Source organism: Trichosurus vulpecula, chromosome 2, assembly GCF_011100635.1.
Source record: "Trichosurus vulpecula isolate mTriVul1 chromosome 2, mTriVul1.pri, whole genome shotgun sequence".
In the NCBI taxonomy this organism is placed as follows: Eukaryota; Metazoa; Chordata; class Mammalia; order Diprotodontia; family Phalangeridae; genus Trichosurus; species Trichosurus vulpecula.
In genome coordinates, this window is record NC_050574.1 from 134,637,466 (window position 1) to 134,664,880 (window position 27,415).

The 27,415-nt window shown below is 44.0% G+C and overlaps 1 protein-coding gene across 2 annotated transcripts in view; it reads right to left on the bottom strand.

Moving 5' to 3' along the window:
* Nucleotides 1-10,213: 10,213 nt before the first annotated feature.
* SIK2 (salt inducible kinase 2) overlaps nucleotides 10,214-27,415 on the bottom strand; it is a 173,518-nt gene continuing 156,316 nt past the window's right edge. Inside the window, exons 10-15 of one of the 2 annotated variants that reach the window (XM_036743101.1) lie at nucleotides 25,079-25,307; nucleotides 24,403-24,687; nucleotides 24,093-24,256; nucleotides 17,879-17,989; nucleotides 17,244-17,335; nucleotides 10,214-16,394 (exon numbers count right to left, since the gene is read on the bottom strand). In XM_036743101.1, the coding sequence (XP_036598996.1) occupies nucleotides 15,779-16,394; nucleotides 17,244-17,335; nucleotides 17,879-17,989; nucleotides 24,093-24,256; nucleotides 24,403-24,687; nucleotides 25,079-25,307 (1,497 nt within the window). In that variant the 3' untranslated portion in view covers nucleotides 10,214-15,778. The remainder of the gene's footprint in view (nucleotides 16,395-17,243; nucleotides 17,336-17,878; nucleotides 17,990-24,092; nucleotides 24,257-24,402; nucleotides 24,688-25,078; nucleotides 25,308-27,415) is intronic. The other variant, XM_036743102.1, reaches the window with a different exon arrangement.

Here is a 27,415-nt window from a genome sequence, read left to right on the forward strand (position 1 = left end):
CAGACTGGCCTCTTAAGGTAGAAGAATAAGCAAGGTAATAGCTTCTGGTGGGGCTGTGTTGAAATACTTGATGATAGTCATCTCTGAAGGAGTAGCCTGGTACTAATTGCATGATGGGATCTTGTATTGGGGATCCTTGAAGAGTCTGGCCTTTGTTTCCTTTGATTAATTCAGTGTCTTTGATGGAGTCTTACTAGGTGCTAAGCCCCAGGCCCAAACCCCTATCTATTAGGTGCTAAGCCTATGTGGGTGTGAATTGGTAACTAAGGTGGGGCTGATGAAGGGACGTGCCAACACCAGAGGCCATTGTAGGAGCCCAAGTTCTGGTCCCTCAGATGATGTTTGATGATGTCTGAAAGCGTATAAAAAGGGAGAACAGAGCTATTTGCTTAAGGCTCTCCTGGAGGCGTGGGACTCTGGGCAGCCTTCTGGCTGAATTCAGATGTTGATGGTTTTCTTGGTAACTATGAATTGTTTTGGGTTTGTTTGTAATTTGCTCTGAAGTTCAGGGTGCTGGATTTTTCCCCTGAACTAAGTGAATGGTATTTGTATGCTGGATTAAATTGAGATTGTTAACCCCTTAATGTTGCTTTCCTTAGTAAAGCAGATCAAAAGAACCTCGGCTTGCAGTGTTCTGTGAGCTGGTTGTTGTTGGTTTTACACCCCCCCACAGCAGCTGCTAGCCGGATTGTTAAAACAGAGCTCCGAGATGAAGTTGAACGTCTTGGCCATGCAGGGTATATGAAAACAAATTTTAGAAACTTCCAAAGGACCACTTTCTGATCTCAGATGTTATTCCTGACCCAATTGTTGAGGTCTTATGTCATCAATCCCTTTAGCTATACTTAATTTTGCTTCTATGTGAAATAAGCATGTTGTATGTGACATTAATGTCCGGAAAGAGAGATCTGTGGTTTGCAGGGTTGTACAGAAGTATTCTTTATTAGTGGAAGAGTGTAATACTTGTAGGAAGTTGCTTAGGTAAATGGCTAGAAGAGTGTAAGTTACTCTGGCTCTTTTTTTTAACCTTTTGTTTACTTAGCTTTAGTATGTTTGAGTCACCTTTACTAATCTTTTTAAGCTTTTGCCATTCTCACATTAAATTTCACTGATTCTTATCTGCACTCTGTATCACAGAGCAGGCAGATGGCTTTGATTTTCCCATTTCTGCCTTACTAATTGACCCTTCTTTAGTCACATGTTTCTTGCCCTGCTCTCTACCTGAAATATTCATGTTCTTTATGTTCCAAGGCAGCAGCTTCTCCTCAAGCCTGCTAATTCCTAGAGCTGTCATACCATTGGGGTGTGATACAAATCTTTATCTTGAGATTGAAAGGAATTAATGTGTGTAAAGTGGGAGACTCTCCCCAAATTGTGTACCTTCTGTTGAGACGGCCCTCCTTTTAAAGGTCAGATTTCTAATGAGGCTCTGTAGGTTATCATCACCTGTATGTAACCCAATGTGTACGTAGGACCACTCAGCTTGATGGCTAAAAGTAGGATCCTTATGGAATCTTGAGAGAAGGCACTTAGCTTTCTGTATCTGTCTAGAAGCTTTCATAGGGTATAGGATGTGAACAGGCTTCTCATCCCACCATTTGGCATCATATTTAAGTTATTTTGTACATATATTGCCGTCTTGGAAGCCCAGAAGCTCCTAGCTATATGGTGGGTAGGGATCAGGCATGAGGCCGCAACAGTGGAATAAAGAGAAGTTAAAATGCTTGCTCTGTATCCCCAGTGGTGGTACAGAAACATAGGAAGCTAAATCTGCCTGAGGACACAGGCCACTGGGGCTGACAGGAACTACTTGGAACCCACAGGTCAGAGAGAGAGCATAAGCAAGGTCAATACTACAGGAGACCAAAGTCCAAACTTAACAAAACAGTATTTTTTTTTTTTAAGAGAGCTGAGGTGTAGGGGAGATAGGCCAGTGAGTATGAGGTTGACTTTAAGGAGAAACAACACGGTCTAATACAAATATACTAGGAATCAGAAGGCCTAGGTTTGTGTCTTGTCTCTGCCAGCCATTTACTAACTGACCTTGGATGAATTAACCTCTGAGTTTTACTTTTCCTTCATCTGTAAAATTAACACACTTAAAGCACAGGATTTTTACAGGATTTTGAGGATCATATGAGGTGTTGTAGATGAAAACAGTCTTTGACCGCAATTTTAGGAGCGGTAAGGCCAGAGGACCCCATCCAGATACTTGAAACTCCTGTTTCTCAAGTCATCTCCCAATGTTTTTTGGAAGCTGTACACAGATTCATCTCAAAAGCTGCAAGCACAAGACTTGGGTAAAAGCAGAATAGTTTGGTGAGGAGTTGCTGTGGAGAAGGTGGTGTTCCATCTCCTGGTGTTTTATAGAAAGTTAATATTTGCCAAGATTTTTCCTAGGTAGTAACTTCCACTCAGAAACAAAAGCATTTGCTGAGCTTACTGTTTAGTATTCCAAATGTACTGCATGCCTCATCGGACACTGTTCTTCATTGAGGAGAGAACTCCCTTTAGGAAGTAGACACATGTCAAAGTTATAGGCAGGGCAAATACAGCTGGGGCTGACCTCAGCTCCAGGGCTGCAAGTTACAGAATCATTTAGAATTGACACTTTACACATTTGGAAAAAGTTTCTTTCATTGATGATGTGCTTAGACCTCTGAAAAATAAAAACATTTTTACAAATTTATATTAAAAAGGTTAGAAGCTAGAGGGAGGAAGTGAAGCTGGCCAACTTTGGTTTGGTGTACTTGGAGTAGTTTATCATAACATCAAGCACTTTTCATGAAGGGCAAGGATTCTTGACAAGGAGATGTTTTTTTTCCCCTTGTGGCCCCAAGTGTTTGCCTGGGGGAAATGTCAGGAAAAAAATGTTTGTCTTAGAAATCCCCTTGGCTTCTCCGTCTCTTGCATTTGAACCAAAGGTGAGGTCATGAAACCTGGTGTTCCTTTCCCCAGTTCAACGCCCTAATATTGTGGCCGTTTATCTTGGAACTCTCCATCCTGAGATGCTGTACAGTTTGTTTCCTGGAGATGTATTCCATGGAACTTAATACTGCCAAATGTGTGGCTCAGAACCCTGCAGGCAGAGAGTTAACAGTGTGCGGATAGCTAAGGAAACGGGTTGTCAGCAGTAGGCATATTTTACCTGTATTTGGATGATCTTCAGCACAGGTCAGTGTTTAGAGGCCTGGATTGAGATCTGACATGACTTTGATACAGAAATATGTTGCAGTGTGGGGGTCATCTGCATCCCACTGGGGTAAGATGCCCAGCCTGCTGAGTTTCCTGTTGTAAATTATGTGTTTCAGTCAGCATTTGGGGTACCTTAGCATTGTATCTTGTAGAACTTAGGGGAGATGTAAGCTGGATGAATCTCAACAGCAGTCGTATTATTTGAGATTTAAATCCTCACTGGTTAGAAAGAAACATGCTTTTCCTAATAGCTTCAGTACTCTCTCAGAATTTTAATACATATGCCTGAAATGAGGATAGGATTGTGGGAGTTGGTATCACCTCAGTGGCAGTAGGGTTTCCTGGAAAGATAGAAAGATTTTTTTCTCTAATTCTTGAATCTGTCTCCCTACATTTTCATTTTGGGGAGTCTTAAAACCAGTATCAGAAGTCCAGTGATATATAGGCCTCAAGGCCTATTCAGACCTGAAAAATTGTCTATTCAGACCTGAAAAATTTCATGCTACGTGATGCTGGGAGTTACCCTACATTTTGTTTCACATGAGGAAAGTATAACTGGGGGGGGGTGATGGAAAAATGTCAAGTGGGTACTGCCAATATGCCAGGAAAGCTCTGCATATCAGGCAGCCAGTTGGTACAGTGGATAGAGTACTGGGCCTGGAGTTAGGAAGACCCAAGTTAAAGTCTTCCTCCTATACTTAGCAGCTGTGTCTCTGGGAAAGTCACCGTCTCTCAAAGTTTAGGTTTCTTCATCTGTAAAATGGGGATAATAGCCCCTCATGTTGTGGTTTTGAGGATAAAATAACTATAGATGTCTTCAAGTATTTTGCTAAACCACAGCCTTAGGCTCTGTCTCAAGGCCTCTCTCATGGGGGGTGGGTCGGGGTGGGGGGAATAGTTTAGCTGTGTAGAGAGCATCAAGGGAGGTAGCAGATTCCACACCTTGGCACAGAGAGCCTCAGGTGTTTTTGTTTTTCATTTCAACCCATAAAGTGCTGTGTAAAGGTGGATGTTTTGAGTTTCTGTCACCAAGGTGCCTGTTGGGGCACTACTTTGGAGGTAGCAGAGTGGCTTAGTTTTTCCCTTCTAAACCCCATTTTTAGGTGACTGATGAAGCATTTTACATCTCACCACAGCTTTGTGAGGTTAGTGCTATCAGCCCCGTTTTGCTGTTGAGAAAACAGCCTCGGAGAGATTGGAGTGACTGACTGGCTTGCCTAGGCACACAGTGTCTGAGGCCTGCTTCCAAACCCACTTCTCCTTCCACTTCACCATGCTGCCTACAATCTGGTTTCCTGGCCTCAGCTGTCTTCTACTTGGTTTCCAAGCAGAGTTCCAAGAACCCACAAACCTCAGGTGGGCTTCACTTTCCTCCTAGACGGAGCTGTGGTCGATTGCTTCCTGATGGATGATACGTTGCCAGGCAAGGGTTAATGGAGATTTGTTTATTGAATCATGAAGTGGCTGTCACATGATTTTAATCAAAACACCATTTCCCTGACAACGGGTGATGTCAGTCTTGTTATTGTAGGAAGGAGCAGCTGTGAGGGACGTTCAGTCTCCATGCTGAGCTGAAGTTGGAGACTGAAGTCAAGTGAAACATCAATAAATAGTGGTTACAAAACCCACTGTGGGTCACTGAATCCCTGCTCCTCCTCTTCCTCTTTTCCCTCTAAGCTAGGACAGTCTGTCCTGGGCAAAGATAGTGACCAGAGCCAGGAGCCTGCATCCTCCAGTGACCAAGGAGGGAATCGGGAGAACACGTCTGCTTTGCTTCTGTTCCCTTCATCCTTCTTCTTACCGCTTTCTTCACACTTAAGTTTTCAAGGTTTTTAAACATTTTTCTTTTAGTTCTGATGCTTATGTGTGCAACTTCCATTTCTTTATATCTATAGTCCATCTTCTGAACCAAGGACTCCAAATGAGTGTAAGACTGCTTTTATGGGCCCAAACATATGGCCTTGTACCTGTGATCTAGGAGTTGATTTTCCTTTACTGACTCCCTGGGCTCCTAGTCCTGTTCCCACACTAGGGTCAGAGTATAACTGGTTGTCACTGAAGGTCCTATTCCTAGAAGGTGGGTATTCTGTTCAGCACCCCGCTCTGCACATGGCTATTCTAATGAGCTTAGCCACACTCTGGATGCCTGGCATTTGAAGCCTTGAAGGGCCAAATCTTGTCAAAAAGTCGACTTTCTTGAACCAAGCAAGAAGATTGGCTGAGGAGTTTGTCAAGTCCAGCTGGGGAGAATGTTTTCCTTCTTATATTTAAGAGCTAACATTTTTTTTTTGTGCTTTTTGGCAGGGCAATTGGGGTTAAGTGACTTGCCCAAGGTCACACAGCTAGTAAATGTGTCAAGTGTCTGAGGTCACATTTGAACTGACTCCAGGGCCAGTGCTCTACTCACTGTGCCACCTAGCTGCCCCTAAGAGCTAATATACTAAATGTGATTCCTGAGAGCTGTAGCATCTCTAGCTGGTTCAATCTGGCCTATAGGCACTCAGTACTAGTCAAGATTTGGAGATTCAGAGGTGGAGTACTAGGGGTCATAGGAGCAGAAATAGGTACTCACATATTTAAGTGTTCCTTTTTGGTAGTAATAATTCCTTAGATTCTTTCAGTCCTACTATATTCATCCTGGGAATTTGTCTTTTCCCTGAAAGCTGCAGCTTTTCACTGGGATTGGGCAAAGAGCCACTTAAGAAGGGTTAATGTTCATTTCTGGTAAAGCCTTTTCTGGTCAGTCCTCCCAGAAGCCCAAATCTGGCTGTTGTCTAAAACTCCCAGTTTCAGGAAATCAGGAGGAGAGGCTAATTCCCCATGTCTGTCTAGGGACAACTAAATGAACACTGAGGCCAAAGGGTTAAGGGGCTTAGGTTTTTGCAAGGGAACAGCGCTGTCTAGTAAGAAAGAGCTAGATGAAAAACAGGGATAGGTTACAAGGGAGGGCTTGGGGGAGTCAACTTGGGAGATTCAAAAGAAAATACTTCAATTTGCATAGTATTTTATGATTGTGAAATACACCGGACCCCCACAATCATTCTGCTAAGTATTAGCCTCACAATGGAAAACAAACAAACCCTGAAGCCTGGAGACTGATTTGCTTAAGCTCTTACAGCTTGTTAGTGACAGTTAGGGCTGGACCCCAGCTTTTCCTCACGTTTTCTCCTTAGGTACTTTCCAGTTGATCATCATGATGGAATATGGGCATTCCCCCATCCAAAGGGAGGGAGGGAAGGAAGGAAGGAAGGAAAGCAGAGCAGAGAGAAAGGCTCCAGAGTGTAAGACGAGTCCCCCAACATGTCTCCCACCTTTTCATCCACTGCTTCAAGCTGATCTGTCGTCATACCAGCCTGATATGTACCATGAGAATACATTCCTTTTAACCTAAAAGAATAATACAGAAAATGCAAACAGTTGAAATGCTCCTTGCCCAGCCTTCCCTTTGGAGAGAGGGGCCTTTGTGCTGCCATGGTGGCTTTTCCGAAGTAATGTTAGCCCTGACCCTGCTGTACAATGACCATCTATTCCTAGAGTACTGTCAATGGTTGTGAATATTCTTTTTCTATGTTCTTCACTCCTGCCTCTCCTAGACCCCTTCCCCCACTCCAGGAAATGGAGCGTTCTGAGATGGAGAGTGGCCACTGGCCCTGGGATTAATGCCTCTTTCTCCTGGCCTCCCCCTTATACCTCAAAGATCCACATTTCTTTTCTGTAATAGATGGGAGAACCTTGAAGGGACTCCCTGAGAGGATCTGGTAGTGAATGTGATGGAACTCTTGGCGTTCTGTCTCCCTTCAGGAATTGGCCCAAGGGCTCACAGTTCACAGTTCCTATTATAACTTTATTATAGCTGTTCCTATAAGAGCTGAGATGGCAGCTAATATTTATTTAGCACTTTAAGGTGGGCAAAAGCACTTCACCTACATTTGCTCATTTCATCCTCAGGAAGCTTTGAGTTAAGGGATGTTATCCCCATTTTTTTGTAGATGGGAAACTGAAGTGGAAAGAGCTAGTGAGTAACTGTCAGGGCCATCTTGAACTCAGCTCTTTGTGACCTCAGGTTTAGCACTCTATCCATTACAACACTAAGCAAGTGATTTGTTTTGGGGCCTTGCATTGTGTTACTTTCCCTTCTTGTCCTCCCCAAACAATGCCTCCCCCTCCCCCTAGCCTCTTCCGTATAGCCCTATAGAATGCAGCCCACCCTGCCAGAGAGCGCTTTGAACTCTACCATTTCCCCCTCAAAGCCTGAGGTAGACCAGGTTGCCACTGGACCAGAGTCTGGTAGGACTAATTCATACCAAAGTGTTAATGACTCCTAACAGCTTAATATGCTACCTGTCTGGGTATATTTATATTTTATGAGTTTTGCCTTAATCTAAAGGTACCAACACAGGCAGTCAAATACCACTGGCGGGTCTTTTGAAAGAGGATATGGACTTTGCTGGCATCCTTCAAATTAGGCAATATAGGCAGTTATGTCTTCTGCTTAGCCTAAGGACAGCCCCACTCTATTAACTTGATCCTCTCTCTGAGCATAGTTTCTTGCCAGGCTGATGACTGATTTGCCCAAGACTATCCAAAGAGCCAGGCACTTAGCTACCATCAAGACAAACCTGAACAGAAAGGCTCTGTCCCTAGTGGTTTGTGACCCAGCACCCATCTTTCTAGGACTTGAATAACTAATGATGTCCTGGTGAAGGCCAGCAGCAGTGGGAGCAATGTCCCTTGAGGCTAACACTTGTCAGGACACCTAGTCACCTTTCAAGGATTCAGCATCCTTCCTACTCTTTAATCATCTCTAAAGTGGTAATTGCGGTTGGCAGGTAATCTCCCTATCGAAGGTATGGTTTTTTCTGTTTGCCTTTGAGGGCCAATGTCTTACAGGGGGCCTTATATAAGAGCACTGGTACGGTGTTGGGGAGAAAGGATTATCTCTATCTTTGTGGCCACAGTGCCCCCATAATCCTGTCTGCAAAGGCTGAGCCTCTCATTTTAGATGTTAATGGCGAATAGGCAAAACAGGCTTTTCACTTGGAGAGAGAATAAGAAAGCAGGCCAGCACTCTTGAAACTAGGGTCCTGGCTTGCGGGGTTAGGGAGGAGATGAGTATTTAAGTTAAAAAAGCACAGCGTTCTTCAGTTTGTCATCCTTGTTATTTAGTTATTTTTAGTTGTGTCTGACTCTTTGTGACCCCATTTGGGGTTTTCTTGGCAAAGATACTAGAGAGGTTTGGCATTTCCTTTTCCAGATCATTTTATAGGTGAGGAAACTGAGGCAAATAGAGTTAAATGACTTGCCCAAGGTTACAAAGCTAGTGTCTTGAGGCTGAATTTGAACTGTCTTCCTGATTCCAGGCCCAGCACTCCATCCACTGCACCACCTAGCTGCTCTCAGTTTGTCATAAGGAAGCTGAAAAGACTCTAACAAAGATGGTTAATCTGAGTTCTATTTTGTAATAAACTTCATAAATATTGCATTGAATGAGTCGATGTAGGCAAGTCTTAGGAAGAGGCACTGCTAAACTTTTATTCTCATTATGGAGGGACTTTAGAGTAAGTACTAACTTTGGCGAATCGTGCTGCATAGTTTTTGAAATTTAAATGGGAGTTGGCAGAGTGGAATTTTGTTTTCCCAGCCATGCAGCTTAAGGTTGGACAGATTTCCAATGTTCTAGAGTTTAGGGACCCCTGGGTTGGCTCCTTTATCTGCACACCTCACCCCAAGAGCTGCAGCCAAACCTGGCTGGCTCCAAAAGATCACTGACCCCAGTGGGTGTCTGTGGGCAAGTGACAGGACTTGTTGTCTGAATGCCCTAGGACCTACAGATGGCAAGTCTGTGAGGCTGAACAGGACTGGAACTGGGCAGCTCCCTACCTCTGATGCTGTCAGGTCCTCAAATTGAAAACTAATTTTTCCAGATACCAGGATATTAGATGGGGACAGCAGAAATGGCAAACACGAAAAGAGCAAATGTGAGATGACAAATAGTAGTCAACGTCTCAGTAAACTCGTTTTGCCTCTGGTGCTTTTGGCTGTGACTAAACAGTTTAAAATGCATAGAATTTGATGGGCCATAGAAGCATGATTAAAACATCCTGTTGCTATGCTGGAGATGGCTGCAGGTACAAATGCAAATGTTTGATTTATGGACTCCCTTGTCTACTTGGTTTCCAGTCAAAAGGGCGAATAGGCTGACTATGGAAAAGAAGGAGCTTTTTGGCCAGGATCTATTCCCTTCTATTCCCAGGAATCTCTGTAGGTTCTACTGCCTACACACATCCAATGAGTCAGCCATTAGCAATGTGGCAAGTTCATTCATCCAAAAACATTTGAGTGAGTGCCCATGACATGTAAAGCACCATGCTAGATTAAAAAAAAAAGGCTCAGTACTGTGTACCATGAGTACTGTCTAGCAAGAAAACTAGCCCTCGGAATAGGGCCACCTCATTGGTTGTGATAAGTGGCTCCCCCAGAGGAGGGATATGTCTGAATCCAAGAGCCAATCACATGACCCAAGGGTCACAAGGGGACTCATTCTAGCCTTAGTCTCATATAAATTTACTAGGGAGTCCTGTATCTGTGTGGGCGAGGATTGCTTTATAACCCATTGTCAGCTTTAGCTCTGGTGATAGGATTTCTCCAGATTCCAGTCTTGATGATGGAGTGACTGCCCCACCTTGGTATCCAGATTCCAGTCCAGGATCTGTACTGTGGAGCCCAGGCAGGGGCCTTGGGGGTGGGGCAGCACTGTTTGTGCTGTGGTTAGCAGTCCGCTTTAAAGGGTAACACATGCGAGGTATTATTTACCCTGCTGACGTCAATGAGAGCACATTATCCCCTCTCCTTTGCTGCCTGAAATAAGCCCTGGAGCTCACAGGACAACCCCCTCCCGTCCTCCCCCTACACACACACACATTTACAATGCCATGTAGGGTCTTCACAGCAAAGGAGTTAAGCCAGTGGAACAGAAAGCAATCAGTCCATGGGCCCTTTGAAATGCAGCTCACTCGAGTGCTAATAAAAACACCGTTGCCTTTATTTTCTGTTAATTCAACAGGGATTACACATAAAAACATTTTCCTTGCAGGAAACAACCCCATTAAATTACGTTTTGGTACAAAGATCACTGCATTTTCAACAATTTCCTAACACTGAGTGGTGACGGGGATACATTTTGATTTTTTTCACATTAGAGTTGTGATTTGCTTTCAAGATACCAAATCATCAAACTCACCAAAAAACTAAAAAGTCCAAAATGAAAAATTCATGATTAGACAGAATTTTATCAAAATTAACTTTTTCACAGACCAGCCCAAAGAATAATCACCCTCAGAAATGAAAGCAGCTTATTTTTACCCTTTTCTGCAATTCTGGTTGTGTTTTTATTGCAGTACAAAAAGAGAAGGTAGCATCTAGTTCCTGCCATATTCTTCCTTTCCCATCACATTTTGCCAACAATTGTTATTACCACCACTAGTACTTACTTTAGTCTAGGTAAAAACTCATTCAGTTCAGGTATGGTCTAAACTGTGTTTAGATATTAGACTATTTAGTCAGTGGCAAACTATTTGATTGACTTTGCTAACTTAATACTGCTTATGTTTGGGATAATTTTCTGGATACCATGTATTCCTACTTGTTTTGAAACATCATCTTCTTTTCCCTCCAAAAAAGAATTTCAAGTTTTTGTCCAATCAAAGCAAATTATTTTTTTTATCCCTGAAAAGTTCTCATCTGTAGTGGGGAATCTTATCTGAAGAGGTGTGGGTCTGAAGCCTCTGTTAGCTGAAATTTAAAATTCCTCTGTTAAAATTTCTGAAGCTATGATAGAACAACTCTAAAAACTTAGTCAAGTTACAGGAAGCTTTCTCTTAGGAGAAAACGTAGCAAAACAGGAATGTGTACATGATGGTGTACAGAAAGGTAAAGTCATGGTATCTAGAACTGGGAGAGCTTTATAAAGGTCTGGTCCATCCCTCTGACTTAGCAGGGAATCTTAATGATGTAATATATGAATCACCTCTTAAAGTCGTGCTATCTACTCATTCATCATGGATGATCATCTGCCTCTGAACCAGTCTGCTGAAATCAGATGGTAAGTCCCACAAGTAGAGAGGGAGCAGTAAGTTGTGTAGACAGCATCATCGCAGCCTAATATTTATTCTCTCTCTTTCTCTACCTATGACGTTGAAGTGAGGAATAGAGAAGAAAGGGCAAAACTGGGAACTAAGCTTTCCAATTCGTACCAAGCTTGTAAGACCAATATTGGTAAATTACATCAGTGTTGCTTTTTAAAAGTTAATGACTCATCAGATTTGGAATGCGAGTTATTCAGAGCATGAACTTATTTTAAATAGTGAGCTAAAGTAGAACGGTCTGACATTGAATGCTGAGCGGCATGCAGAACAGAAAGCTTTAGGAGCCTAAACTGTGGGTGGTTTGATTGTGACGGTCTTATGATGCCTAAAGGCAATAGCATGAGGGAAATGAAGTTTTCCATAATCCTACAGCTACCTGGGAGATGTCTCAATGAACCTGTACCTAAAATAGTTTAACCAGTTGCAGCAGGAGTAAACTGGAAGCTGCTGGGAATACTCTACCACTATCTCTACCCCAGATTCTAAGTAATACAAGTATTTTTCCTTTCAAGGTTTAGCGGTGAGCTACATTTCAGTGCCCTCCCTGACCCCCACCAAAAAAAAATCTTATGATCCTAAGGTAATTAGCAGCAGCACAAAGGGTGGTACAAAGGTAATACTTCGAGTATAGGTTCTGAGCAACCATAAAAGAAGGTTATGACCTCATCCCAAAGGGTGATTTCTGTTGAGGCCATTATTACTATAACTAATGGGTCCATATATACCACTTCTCACCAGTACTCAGTAGGTTGTTCCAAATCAGCTGGTCTGTGCTCCAGGCCTCTTTCTCAACTGATTTCATGAGGGGAGTTACCTACCTCTCCTTAATCATGAAGCTAAAATGGAAACATAAGGGGGAAAGAAAGGTCCATGTTTTAATTGCAGCCTTGTGCCCTCCCAGTCTCCCAAACAATATTTTGGCGTGTAGTCTAAAAAGCATCCCCCTCTCCAACCCTCCCCTGATTCTATCAGTTTCCAAGGGGAAAATGGTACCTAAAGAGTCTGGCAATCAAAGTCTCTCCTCCCTCATCCCCATCAAGTTGGGAGTAAGGTGTGAGGCAGGTCTACGCTAGGCTGGGCTAAGTCCCTGAGTTGTGTCTGTCCTTGGTGATGGTCCAGGTGTTTTCTGTCTTTTGGATAGTGGAGGGCTACTACAGCAGATGCCCATTTTTGTCCTTTGTCCCCCTTAGGTCATAAATGGCAGGAAAAGAATGCTTGAAAGGAGGGGAGAGAGCTGGTGCTGAGTCTGGGCCTGCTGGTGTGCAGCTTAGCCACCACTGCCTTAAAAGTAGAAGATCTGTCCTCTTTATTCTTTAGAAATACACTGCATTATATCAGTTGCATTAAATACTAAAGATAAATGCACCCAACTGGAACAACCAGTCGTGGTACCATTTTTCCCAAAGCAAAAGACTAATTAATCCCCATGATCTAAAAGAAAAAAAAATAAAAAGAATGTACCACACATATTGCACTTTCCTCCACGTGACATTTTTACCCCATATACATCTCACCAAAGTTTCTTCAGAGGCATCTCTTATTACAAGATAACGAAGCTAATAATTACTATACAGTAGTGTACACTCTGCTAATGTTAAACAGATGCAAACAGAAGCAGCTATTTCAAAGTAGCATCAATATACAGTGGTACTATGTCCTTTTAGTGTTATTTTAGTATTTGTTTAAAGAAAACCATATGGTCACTGGTTAAGGAACAGAGCAAATGCCCTAATCACGTAGAGCTAACTAACCAGCAGGAAGAATCTCCTCTGCTTATCAGCTGAAACATCGGTAAATATAAATTGTTATAGGAATTTATTGATTTCTCCTTGAAACACATTGGCATTTGGTCTACAAAGACCAGCTAGGTAGGAGAGGCTTTGTTTCCTCCCCAGCTGAGTCCTTATGCTGCCAAGCCCCTGTTATTTGGTAACTAATACTCTTGGGCCCCACATTGCTGAATGTTGCGCTATTTCTCCTGTGTCCCTGATACCTTTAACCTCTGAATAACTTCTCTGCTTCTTTTTTCAATGGATGGGCCTTTCTAGTGCCATGTGACCCTGGGGGCAGAAGCTACCCAACTGGCCTTTGGAGAGATTTATTTAGTCAGTTGTCTGAGTGAAAGGGATATGGAGAGAGAACTGAGATGTAAATCTGTAACCAACAAAATTCCTATGCTTTTGGAACGGTTCCTATGTTCAAAATGGAAAGTATTTCAATTTCATAAATACCAGAGAACAACACTAGTACATCTTTGCAAACACATCCATCCTCCTTCAAACTAAGCATATCAAGCCATTTTAGGATCTGCAACTGTTTGCAGACTTGAAGCAGTTAGAGATCAATATCGCCTTAGAAAAGAACACAATGAATAAAATAAATGTCTGTCATCTAGCAAATTAGGAAGCAACGTAAGGCAACTGCTGCTATTTATGTTCAAAACAATTTTTTTTCCTTCTGGCTTAAGTTCCGTGGAATCTTAAAATGTGACAACTTGTAGGTATTCCTACCCAGAAACACCTCTGATCACCTCTGCCAATTCTACATGCACATCAAGCCTTAAGTGTAAAGCCCCTGCCTCCCTGCACATGTTTCCTATACATGAAGACTGGTTATTCTCCCCAGGTTATGACTTTACATTGTAACTATCCTTTCCACTAGCCTCGTTCTCTGTCATGTGGAAGCCAACCAAAAATCAGTTCTTCACCTCCCAAGCCCAGAAGTGTGGGAGAGGTGGTGAATAACACTTGTCTTTGTCCACCTGACCCAGAATGTTAAGCACATGATGACAGATGAGCTGGCTCCGTTGAGCCAACAACCGTGGGCCTCAGAAACAATGCTGAGAGGGGGAGGGAGCTGGGCTGGTTTAAATGGAGTCCTCAGTTTCCATCCTGTTGATACATTGATGTACTTTCTCACCTTCCTGCAGGAACAGCGCAGGATCCCTAGTCTTTATGCTTTCCTCTTTATGCTTTATTGCTCTATCTTGGAGCAGCCACTCTGAGGACAGGGATACTTACTCCACATCATTAACACTGAATTTCTAACACTTGGGTGACACTGTCCAAATGAATAATCACTAATTCTAGGTATACAGGAGACTGCTTTTGACTCATTTTTGATAAATTCTAAGGTCTGAGGTGAAGTTCTACTAATGAATGTCAAGTGACTGGCAGATGGTCTGCTGTGAAATGGTTATTACCACATCCAGAGTTCTTTGAATATTGCTGTCATACATTTAACATTTCAAGCAGATAAGCAAATCAGAACAGCCGAGGACATGAACACTCTGTATCCCACCTGGTGGAACACCCCCTTTGATGGGACTTTGGATTCAGCATGGATACGACGGGGTGCTGTTGTCCGCTGAAAAACCTAGAGAGCACGGTGCTGCTCTCGCTTCACGTGGGATGCTGCCGCCTTTGTCCTTAACATGTGCTAAAACCCGACACCACTGTCCAACATACAAAGCTTAATAAACCACTAGACACGTATAGTGTAAATTTAAAGTATAGCTATTACTTTTTAAGAGACCGTGGGACCCCTGCCAATCAGCTGCTCCGGGACCAGAAGTCTTCCCAAAGGACTGTGTGCGAGAAGTCTGCTCTTTCTTCTGCTCACGGCTGGCCTTTGTGATGCTGTGGGTATTTCTCCTTTCTGTTACACAGATGATATCTTTGGAGAACAAAGAGCACTGACTCTGATAGTTAAGGCAATCCTTAGAGCCCAAGCCCAGTGGGCCGGTGCCCTCTCTGCAGGGGTCTGCACCTTCTGAAGAGGTGTGCCACTGTCGACCACAGGGAAGTGAGTTGCCCATCTCAAGGGTTCATCTCTAGCTTCTCCCAACATCGATGAAATGCTATTACTCATTAGTCAAAGAATAAAGCTCGTCACACTCCACAATTCAATGCCATGATACAACTTTCTTTTAAAATCACCTGTGTACCCACGATCCATAAGCATTCTTGATTTACCTTTTAGCGCCTAACACTTTGTTGCTTTATTTCAGTGAAAAATATATTGCTTTTATTGCCAGGAAATAGGCCATGCCACATTCTTGCTTTCACCAAGTTTCCTTTGATAATTGACTGGTGTAACTTGGTATAAAATGAAGGTGTGAATTCCCTTCTTCCTACAAAAACATTTTCTAAGTCTTCCTCAAGTCTGCCCCATCTGCCCAAAGGGCATGATCTTCAGCCTAACAACTACGTTCAGTACCTGCCTCTGAGGCTCCTGTGGACAAGGCCGGGCTGAACTAACCACTCAGCCTCAGCTAGGCCTTGATAGTTCCAGTTGGGCAACTTGACATTTCCCCACTAGGGGAAATGCAGGAAAATAAGCTGTGAATTTCAAGGTTGGAATAAAAACAAAAATTCACACTCTTTTCCTTTGCCCTGCTTGCCTTGCTTCCTGACATGAACACTGTGTGTGTGCTGGGGCTAATTCACAAGGACATAGCCGCTGGGCTGTGGGTCAACAGCCTCCATCATCTCACAATCAAAGAGTCCAGGCAGCTCAGAGAGTGCTAGCGGGTCATAGCTGGAGGGGGACTCTGTTGGCCCGGAGCTCCTGGGACAGTCTGGTAATGCTACATTGCTTTGCTGAGCTGGGTCCATGGAATACTGACAGTGGGGAGGATAGTCTGGCTCAGGGGGGGCAGCACCTGACAGCTCACGAGTCTGATAAGAGAACGGTAAGGGTGGGGGGGCTGCTGGCGGTTGTGGTGGCTGCTGCTGCAGCTGTGATGACAGTGGAGGAGGGGAACTGGGAACCTGGGAGGAGGGCAAGGGCTGTAGCTGCAGTTTACGGTACTGGCTGAGGAATGGGTCGTATTGCATTTGCTCTGAGGAAGGCTCTAGGACTGGGCTTAGTGACTGGGCTAGGCCGAACTGGGGTGGCTGGGGGGGCTGCGGTAGAGGATTGGAGAGCTGCTCCTGGTGAGGAAGCGGCAGCTGCTGGTTTGGCCTTGGGTAGGAATTCTCTGCTATCTGCATCTGGTTAAAGTACGCCTGCAGCTGGGACTGCTTCTGGAGGAAGAGTCGCTTCTGATGGAGCCTGAATCAGGGAGAGTAAAAGGAATGAATAAATACCTCAAGGGATTCTGTCCAATGAAAATGAAGACCCAGCCCAAGTCCCCCAATCGCCTTCTCTTCCTAGGAGAAAAGCAAGAATAGCAACTGTCCCTTGCTTCTAAAACCAATATGAGGTTCTCTCCCTTCCCACCAAAGTGGAGGGTCTCCCAGGTTTTTCCCTTTGACATAAAGCCAACCTCTAATTTTCAGCTTCTTAGACTTGGAGCTTCATATGTAAAGCCAGAAGCTCCAGCTCATGCATGGCAAGGACAGGGCTAGGTTTGTGGCCTGACTGCAAAGTAATAACCACCTGCTGGCAAGACAAAGAATGCGTCAGGGAGCAGGCCATTGCCAGTGTTTGAGCAAGGATGAGTTCTTGGCCTTCCTCAAAGTTGCAAGCGTTGTTTCTAAGCACTGACCCTAGAGACTGGGGGAATCAGTCCTGACAAAAACATACTCCACAGGACAGCCTCCAGAGGAGGCTCTGAGAATGGGGCCTTGAAGGCAAGCCTGATCAGCTTCCTCTTTGGAGCAGCTGGCACTTCGTTTGGTTTACACTGTCCTCTCCAGAAGCTGACCACGACAGACAAAGAGTGGAGAAAAACCTCCAGAGGATTAAGAGGCACGGTTGATGCCTGTTATTTCTTGCCAGGCCAATGCCTCAGTTAATGCGCTTTGGAACCAGTAGCTCTCCTGGTTGGAGACACTCACAGAGGACGTTCTTCCCTCACATCTAACACCCCAAGGCAGCAGATGGCCTCTGGCCAGCCCAGGCAGGGCTTCCCCAGTGGCTCTACCAGGCGCAGTGACCCCTGTGGCCCAAGGCCCCCACCTGTGCTCCTGTAGCTGCTGTTCCAGGCTCCGCGGAGGGTCTTTACAGTAGAGCTGGCAGGTGTTCTGTGTTTTGGACAGGAGACTGGGTTTCTGTAACAACATTTAAACAAGAGAACTCAGGATAAATGTGTTTAGCAGGATATATCGATTAAGACTTCTTGGGCCTGGAGGACAGCCTTGAAGAAGAATTAACTAGAATCTTTGTAGGATATGAAACTAAGATGTTACTGTTAGGTCACTGACAAGAAGGCAGCAGACCCTTACATGTAAAGATGGAGTGGAATCAGGAGGACTGATGGTCATTTTCAGTTTGACCCTTCTCATTCCTTAGCTACTCACTTCTATAATTTGAAGAACTACAACAAGGATTGACTGGGGTTGAAAAGTAAGTTATTTTTCAGAGTAGGGTCAGTTGGGGAACACAGATGGCCAGGTTGCCCCTGACCAATCAATACCTCAAGGACATTTATTTTCCTGGGGTTTGATGACAGATTTCGGCCCAGGGCATGGGTCTAATTACATTCCCAGAAGCCACAAAGAGCATATAATGATAAGAACGCAGCAGCTCCCTGAGCAAATGTTTGTTTTGCTCACTGGTAGATCCTGGTAGAGGAAGAAGGGGAAGGATCCCACCTGGAGTCTATGCTGCAGGTACTGGGTCTCTAGGCTTTGCCGTCTGGACAGCTGTGGATGCACAGTGTTAGGGAAAACAGAGGCATTTTCCTGTGGCTGAGTGGCTTCCTCCTGATGAGGGGAAGAAGAGAAAGAAAGGTAACTTAAAATTCTTTATGAGGGTCTCAGTTTCAGTAACCTTAAGGACTATCAAGAAGAATCTCAACTCTTCATAATGTAGCACTGAGTTTCCTTTGTGCTAGACAGTGGAGGGTCAAACTCTTTGCGGTATATTTACAAAAAAAGGGGAAATACATCCAATCAAATGGAGACTACAAGTTACTCCAAAGGTGCTAGACTGCATTGTCGTCTCACTCTTCTGGACCTGGCACGATGGTTCCTGTGCTCCAGGCACTTCTGCTGGTTCGCAAGCAGGTCTCAGCATTCTCATGCTTCCGTCCTCGGACAGATCTGTAATTTCACTGATGGGGGTAATCCTCCCTCCAATGATGCAGAGTGCTCCTGGATCCATGTTTCTCATCCTGTGGACTCCTGTCTGTGTCTTTCCCTAAACTGTCCAGCGGTGCTACTTAGCATGCCCGGGTGGGGGTGGGAGGGGGAGAGGGGAAAGCCTTCCTTGAATGTTACATGGATACAATGTAGTGCAAAGGCTGACCATCTACTTTTACTAGCCCAACTTCTCTTCCGCTGATAAATCTCTTTCATGACTTTATGCCATGCTTAAAACCTAATTCACCACTGGTAACATGCTAAAGTCTATGCATGCTTCTGTGTAGTCTCTCCATCACACTTTGGATGACTCACAGTTTTGATGGAAACTACAGTTCTCCATATTTGCAACCACAGCATCATAGAAAAAATATTGATGTTAAAAATGGGTTTTTATTTTATTTACTAGGGCAGCTAGGAGGCACAGTGGATAGAGTGCCAGGCCTGGGGTCAGGAAGATTTGAGTTCAAATGCAACCTGAGACATTTATTAGCTGTGGGACCCTGGGCAAGTCATTTAACCCTGTTTGCCTCAGTTTCCTCATCTGTAAAATGAACTGGAGAAAGAAATGGCAAACCACTCCAGTATCTTTGGCAAGAAAACCCCAAATGAGGTCGTGAAGAGTTGGACACAACTGAAACGAACAAGAAGAAGCATCACAGAAATAAGATTGGTGTTAAAAATGGTTTTTTTATTTTTAGGAAAAAGCTTGGGGTTAATGAAAGTGCTGCAGAATTTACCAAATGTAGTACAGCTCACTCTCTGTTTCCTAATTAATTCTGGGCCCAGCTCATCATAAAGCATCTGTAATGCCTGCCCAAGATCTATGGACTGGTGGCCCTGCTCTACAGACTGCAGATCCAAAAGCGTATCATACTCTTGACAACAGGTATTCTTCATCCATTTGGTTTTTCCTGTGTAGATTATTAAGTTGGATTCTTCTGAGTGTTGTGAATCTTATTTCATAACCAATGTTCTACAATTTTTCAGGACTTTCAGCAGTTAAGCACAATGTCATCGGCAAACATGTAGAGTACTTCTTGCATTTGAACTCTGCCCTGACATCCTGTATGACTATAATAAACACCTTCAGAGAGCACACATGCCCTGTTTAATGCCTCATTTGATCTTAATAATCAGAAGACTGACCGCCAAAGACACCTCTGCTGTGCCACGTTAACACATGCATGGGAAACACCTTACTGGAAGAGTCTTTACAAACTATGTCTTGTTCAACTCTATAAAATTTTAAAAATAGTCAACAGAGAAGAAGACAGCGGGATCCTGTATGCTCTATGCCAGTAGTTCTCAATCTTTTCAGTCTCAGGACTCCTTTACACTCTTAAAATTACTGAGGCCTCTGAAGGGCCAATGTTTATGTGGATTATTGATATCATTATTCACTGTATTAAGAATGAAAATGTCCTGGTATTATTAGGAATAGTTTTCACCTGCCAGAGCCCTGGAAGGATCTTGGGGTCCACAGGGATCCCTAGACCACACTTGGAGAAATACTGCTCTATACCTTCTCCCTGACTCTTGCCTTCAATCAATCAATGAGTATGTATTAAATCCATACTAAAGGATGAGCTTTGTGCTAGGCAGTGAGAATGTAAAGATAACATGAAACTGTCTCTGTTCTCGGGGAGCTAATATTCTGTGAGGGAAAATAACATACCCACATATGAGTAAATATAGCATCTATGCAAAGTAAGTGGAGGTAGCCTGATGCAGGGGAAAGAACACTGGTTTTGGAATCAGAAGACCTGGGTTCAAGTCCTGCCACTGCTGCTTACTGCCTGTGTAACTTTGCTGGTCTGTAAGAGGAGGGAGTTGGACTCTGATGTCCAGTGCTAAAGTCACTCCCAGTTCTACATCTATAAAGAGGAACTAATTCTGTGTGAATACCAGTGGTTGGGGAGCATCCCCTGAGATGAGCAACGGAAGAGGCATGAGGCACAGCCCACGCACAGGCCCAGGGATGGCAGGTGAAGGGCTCCGTGTGAGAAACAACCAAAAGACCAGTCTGGCTGGATCACAGAGAGCTCGAGATAGTACAATTTGGTCTGGAGAGGGGCTGGAGCAAGATGAGGGAGACCTGTAAAGACCCGACGTGGAGGTTTGTGTTTGTTATTAATGGTGGTGCTGTGCTGGTGCTCAGGAGAGCGTCTGGGGCTTGATATAGAGCCATTCCTCTCATTTGCTCTTCGGCCTTTGCAAACTGGCTTCTACCTTCATCGCTGAACAGAAATTGCTCTCTAATGTCACCAATGATCTCCCAGCTGCCAAGTCTGTTGCTTTTTCCTCTCAGTCCTCATCCTTATTGACCTCTCTGCAGCATCTGGAACCATTACCCACCCTCTTGAGGCTACTTCCTTCTCTCTTCTAGGACTTCACCTTCCCATTCTCCTCCTACCTGTCTGACCGCTCCTCAGTCTCCTTCGCTGGCTCATGAGCTCTATCATTCCCCTTTAACCAGGGCTACATCCCAAGGTTCTATCCTGGGCCTTCTCTTCTCTCCTGACTCTTGCAGTTACGTCATCAGCTCCCATGGGTTTAGTTACTGTGTCTCCGTGCAGATGGCTCACAGACTGATATATTCAGCCTTGGCTTCTCCCCTGAGGTTGTCCTACATTACCAATGACTTACTGGATATTTCAAACTGGACACCTTGCACAAACTCATGCTCAACTTGTTGAAACCAGAACTCATTATCTTTTCCTCTGCCAAACCTCCCCAGTACTTCAGAAGGCAGGCCTTGTAGTCATTCAAGTTTTCACAACCTTGTTGTCATCTTGGGCTCATCACTCTCCTATACCTCATGTTGCCAAACCCTGCCAGTGCTACCTCCATATATCTCATATTGATCCTCTTTTTCTCTCGACTCACTGAACCACCAATGAAATTCAGGAACTCATCACCTCTTGCTAGGATTACTGCATGAGCTCTTCATAGGTATCTAGGCCTTAGGTCTCTCTCCTTCTATAATTCATGCTTCATGCAGCTGCCAAAGTGATTTTCCTTAAGTCAAGGTCTGACTATGTCATTCGCCCACTCAATAAACTCTAGTGGCTTCCTATTGACTCTAAGAAAATATTTAAAGTTTTACGTTTAGCTTTTAAAGTCTTGAACAATCTGACTCTAAACTATCTTTCCAATTTTGCTGTGCATTACCCTCCTCCTTCCCAAACTCTACAATCCAGCCCAATTGGCCTTCTCTGTGCTCCTCATCGATGACATTCCACGTTGCACTTCTGGGCCTTTGCACTGGTTGTCTTCCATGCCTAGAACGCACTCCCCTCCTCATCTCCACCTCACGGAATCCTTCTCCTCCTTCACAATCCAGCTTAAGCACCACTTTTACATGACGCCTTTCCTAATTCTCCAATTGCTAGTGCCTCTATCTTGTATTCATTCTCTTGATATTTTGTAAATACTTATATATGTCATTGCTTCCCCCACTAAGATGGAAGCTCCCTGACAGAAGGGTTTGTCTTACTCTTTGTATTTGTAACACTAGTGTCTAGCACATGGTACACACTTAAATGCTTATTGATTAACTAGAAGTCATTTGTACAGAAATGATCAGTGAATTCATGAGAACTTATGAAATAACTGAGAAAGAACGTGTAGTAGGAGAAAAGGGCCCAGTACAGAGCTTTAGAAGATACCCACAGTTAGAAGGAGAACCAAGAGAGAGCAATGTCCCAAAAATCCAGAGAGGCGAGAGTTGTCAATAAGATCAAATGGTGTAGAGGCAAAACAGAGAACAAACTGAAAAAAAAACCAGTTAGATCTGGCCATTAACGATCACTGGTAACTGGGGAGAACAATTTCAGCTGAGTGATGAGATCAGAAGTCAGACTGCACGGGCCTGAGAAGTAAAGAAGAAAATAGGAAGTAATGGGAGCAAGTAGCTGCCCATTTCCCAGGAGTTTAACTGAGAAAGGAAGGAGAGAGAGTGAAGGTCATATTCGGAGGGCATGGTAGGGTCAAGTCAGTATTTTTTAAGGGTGGTGGAGACATGGGCATGCTTATATGCTGTTCACAAGAAGCCAACAGAAAGGTAGAGACTGAAGCTTAGAGAAAAGAAATGATTTTGGGGACAATGTGGGGGAAAAATGAGAGCAGGGGTATAAGTGGAGGGGTGGCCTTAGTGAAGAGAAGAGACATCTTTTCATCACATACTGGAGGAAAGGAAGAAAGAATGGGCAGTGATACCAAGACGTTTTGAAATGTAGGAGAGAAGACGGTGTTCATGGTGGTTAATTAGCGTCTATTTCCTCAGTAAAGAATAAGGCTATGTCCTTTCCTGAAAGGGATAATGGTCAGGGTAGTCACATAGGAAAATTGAGGACAGAGGATAAGGCTTGATACAGCTGTTCTGAAGAATCTGTTGGAGATAATTAGGGAGGAGTAAAAGATTGCCTTGGTGTAGTGTGGGCCCAGTTGAGAATAGCTAACATTTGTCGTAGACTCAGTATGGCTATGTGATTTCCTCCAGTTCCAGTCAGCAGCATATGAGTAGAAGAAGAGGAGCCCTATGGAGGTATAATCCGGGGTTTAAGATTGGCAAGGTATGCAACAGTAAGATAAGCAGGCAAGGGATCTGAGATTGGTAAATTTCAGATTTAAGATTCACTTTAAAGTGAAGCCAGATCATGGGTGATGGACTGGGAGGTCATGATGAGGGTGAATAACAGGTTTAGGGGAAGTAAGGCACTGAGAGAGAGGAAATGATAAAAAGTCATAGTTGGATAGGAGGATTTAAGAATTCTTGATCCTGGAGGTAGCAACAACAGTGAGAACAAGGGCATGACCTGGATGGGGCTGGGGTGGAATGAAAGTGTGGGCCAGGTGAGGAGTCTAAGGAGCTTTGACCTAAAGGACCTATGAACGATCATCAGCTTGCAAGATGAACTCATCTAGCATGATAACAGGGAATGGGGTAGAGAGGAAATCCAGGTACTGAACTTCATAAGAAAGAAGAGAGAATGACTTGGAGACCAGTAGATAACTACTGTGAGATTATGGCTAGATGATATATGTGGATAGAGTGACCTTCACTGGAGGGGAGGATGCTGAGAAGCTGCAGCAGGGGTCTGATAAAGGCAACAGAAAGCAAAGCATAAACCTACTCCTTTTGGACCAGAAAACTGAAGGTCACTGCCAGGAATGCCATATCAACTTTGGGGGGCAGAGAAGAATGGGAGGAGGAATCCAGGTCCTTATGAGTGCCAGACATGCAAGGAGTACAAGGGGCAGAAGTCTAAGATGAGGGAAGTCTGTTAATGATACAGAGTTCTAGATAGCATAATGGAAGGAACAGTAAGAGCTGGATTGGAATTTGAGAGTCCATGAAAGTAGACATGGAAGGAAAAAGTGGGAAAAGGAGAACTTCTTAGGGAACTGAGGCTTCACCATCACTGGGGTTGAGACAATAAGAGTTAAGAGTTTAGTGTGAGGATGGTATGGGGATGTAGTACCTTTTGTATGAAAAAGTTATGGCTCCAGAGGTCTAAGCTGTGGAATTTAGTTAGGAATACTTAGTTCTGTGGGTGGCTTTAGTGATGTTAAGCTAACAAGGAGAAGGAGGTTAGGTTCCTCTTTAGGTGCTAACCTGAAGGTTCTGGGCAGAAGGAGGAATTGTTTCTAGTTCAGTGTTTCCAGTATTATTGTGTGCCTTGTACTCACACACATTATTTAAAGGGCCCCCAACACCCACCTGTGAGGCAGTGCTGACGAGGTCTTGGAGCTGAGGAGCAGCTGATGCTAAGCTAGGTTCTGCCTCTGACCCCATCTGTTCATACAGCAACTGGACTTTGTTCAGTTCAAGAATTCCTTTGGTTCGAGCCAGGTTCTGAAGATGCTGTCTAAATGCTACAAGCCCTAAAAAGAAAATTAAAAAAAAAAAGAACAAAAAGCCCAGATGAATACCCAAGGCCTTCTAGTACATAACCTAATAAATATGATTACAAAGCCCCACTATCATTTATACTTTTGAAAACTGGTAGAAAAGTAGAGAAAAAAGTTACCTTGTGTGAGAGAGGTATCAGATGCCCTTCGGCCCTCTCTGAAGCTTACTGGGGACCTGTTGTGGGCCTCTCGTTTCTGTGAGCTTAGCACCTGCATGGCTGGATTGGTAGGCCTCATGCTTATGAAAGGAGGTGTCAAGCGATGTGTGGGCTGATTGGCCAGCATGATGTCTTTCAGGGATGGGTTGTCTTCTAGAAAGTTCAGATCTCTCTGAATGGATCCCATGTCATACTCAGAATCCACGCTGCCCAAGGAGGGGTGGTCGTTCACAGAAAAGACTTTTCCTTCAAGAACCAACAAAACAAGGTATAACCAAAAACAGCAAATCTTTCTTTGGGCATCTAATGCATAGCACAGCCAGCTAATTAATCAACCAATAGTTTCATAAACTTTTCACATTTCTAAACTGAATCTTCTAAGGATGAAATGAGCTATTTGCCCAACCCACAGATTGGAGAACATATATAATCGGGACAGTGCCAGCAGATGAGAACTCCATAAAAGGTCCAGATATGCTAGGTTCTAGGATTTTATCCTGTTGCTATCTGGGCTATATAAAAAATGAAACACAGACTAACTTAGGACTTGATTCTTAAATGTAACCAACAACTCTCAGACGGTAAGGGTACAATTTAAATAGTGATGGTTTGACTTGATACCTATCCCAGCATCTACCTGTGCTAGGCATCATGACTAGCTGATTGGTGACTTCTGCCAGTGTGTGACGTCTCTGCCCACAGCGCGTTGACTGGAAAGCATCAAATGCATGGCTGGGGTCTTCCTCCGACTCTCCTTCTGTCTCTATTCCTTCATCAATGGAAGTCTCCATCATATTACTAGGCAGTGATTGGCATCCTTTTCTCATCATTATGGGAGGCACTGGGTCCAGCAGACAACCATTCACCTATAATATCAAGAGAAGAGTGAAAATCATCAGCCACTACTCTGCTGAAACACTACATGTTTTTATAAAAGAAGATGGCACAGTTGTATTTTTCAGTTATGTTCGACTCTTGTGTCCCCATTCAGGGTTTTCTTGGCAAAGATACTAGCCATTTCCTTCTCCAGCTCATTTTACAGATGAGGAAACTGGGGCAAACAGTCACATTGCTAGTAAGTGTCCCAGGCCAGATTTGAACTCAGTTAGATGAGTCTTTTTCACTTCAGGCCTGGCACTCTATCCACTGTGCCACCTAGCTTCTCTAAGATGGTACAGACTTTGGAGCAAACTGTAAACTGAGTGAAATGTGGAATCCTCATGTGGCATTTTGTTAAAGATTTAGGTTCAAAGATTCAGGCAAGACCACTGTGCTGTCCACAAGATAAAGGCCTGCTCTACCACAAACTGGCATCTTTTCTGAGGCTGTTCCTTCTGTGGCTCTGCCTTCTCAGAGGCATTCTATATTGGAATTAACCAGGTTTTTGTTTTTGAGAGGGGAAAAGGCGGAGAAGAAGCAAAGCAGTGGTGAGGAACAAGAGTTCATTTGTTGTACTGTTCAGGAGGGAGGAACCTCCAATATTCTTCATGTTCTGAAGTCATAAACTACTCTAGAAGGTTCCCAGCACACGTTTGTGCCCACAATCATACTTCCTGCCCACTGGATTTAGTTTTTATTGGCCCCATGTGCCTGCGGTACATAAGTGTGAACATTCTCCACTGTGGCTGGAAACACAACAAAGGCCTGAAATAATACTACAAATGGTCACTGCCTTCCATTATAGAATAATAAATAACTTACATGCCCCCAAATCCAGAAGAGGTTAATGAATGCCAGAGCACTGAACTCACTCTCCATGGACAACACATACAATAAGCTACATCTCACCTCCAGCAGAGATTAACTCAGTCCTGCTCAGAGGTAAGAATCTGGCATGGTGGAGCTAAGCTTTTAGAAGCTGTTGCCAAGAAAGCCCACTTACACTTGAAAGATCCACTGCAGGGTGGACAGAAGGAAGCTGCAGTTTGGCTCTCACCAGGATGGTAAAAGCTCCAAGAAAAAGCAAGTCTTTGTCTTGATACTCAAACTGTCCCCCAACTTTGTGTAATCATGCATATCCTGAGAACAGCTTCTGAGGAACAGCCAATCACAGGGGAACTTAGGTCTAAGTAACACTTTCACCTGGAAGATGGTGTAGAATGATTATTTCCTTTGGAGGCAAGACAGACCCATATGTGAGGTGACATTGGACCTTCCTGTGCCAGAAACTTCCCCTTCCCTGTAGCCAATCATTTTGGAGGAATTTTAGACTTGGGTGACTCAGACCTTTGTTTGCCTGTGCAGAGGTTATGCCATGAAAATAGCTTTGGGGCTGTGCCATCCTTGGGAATAGGGTGGCTGCAGCATTTTAAATAAAGAGCACTTGGAGAAGAAGTCAAGTGAGGTCTCAAAAGGAGTATTTCTTCAGGGCCTGCCCAGTCCCCTGGCACCCCACAAATCTAATCCTGACAGCTACTTCTATTCCCAGCCTGGACTTTCCCCAGGCTTCTCCCTTTCTTGGGTGACTCATAGTCTTTCAGAACCAAGTGGCTGTTTGAGAAGCATCTTGTAACTCCCACTTTGGCTTCTGAGGCCTGTTCACACTCTACTGATTCAGTTTTCTGACACCATCCAGGCACATAATCATTCAATTTACTGAGCCCCTACTTTGTCAGAGAGGCTCCGAGGACACAAAGATGGGGAAGCAAATAAGGTCGCATGGCAAAGACCAGGGAGTGGAGCAATGACTAAGCATGTTGCTGTTCGATAATGTTTAATTTATAACTTCTACTAGAATCTTACTAGGGAGCAGAGACTGATGTGGAAATCACAGTGGATCTGGTACAACCACTTGGAAGCTCACAAAAATTTGCTACACACTGTTGTGACTCCTGGAGAAAAGCGACTTCTACTTTTTGCTTCTTGGATGGCAGAAGGTTTGAACAGGCACTACTAGGGTCGCACAGCTCTACCTCATTTAAATCTAAACTGAATGGCAAGTCAAGACATCACCCTCATGATGTCATTGGTCCTG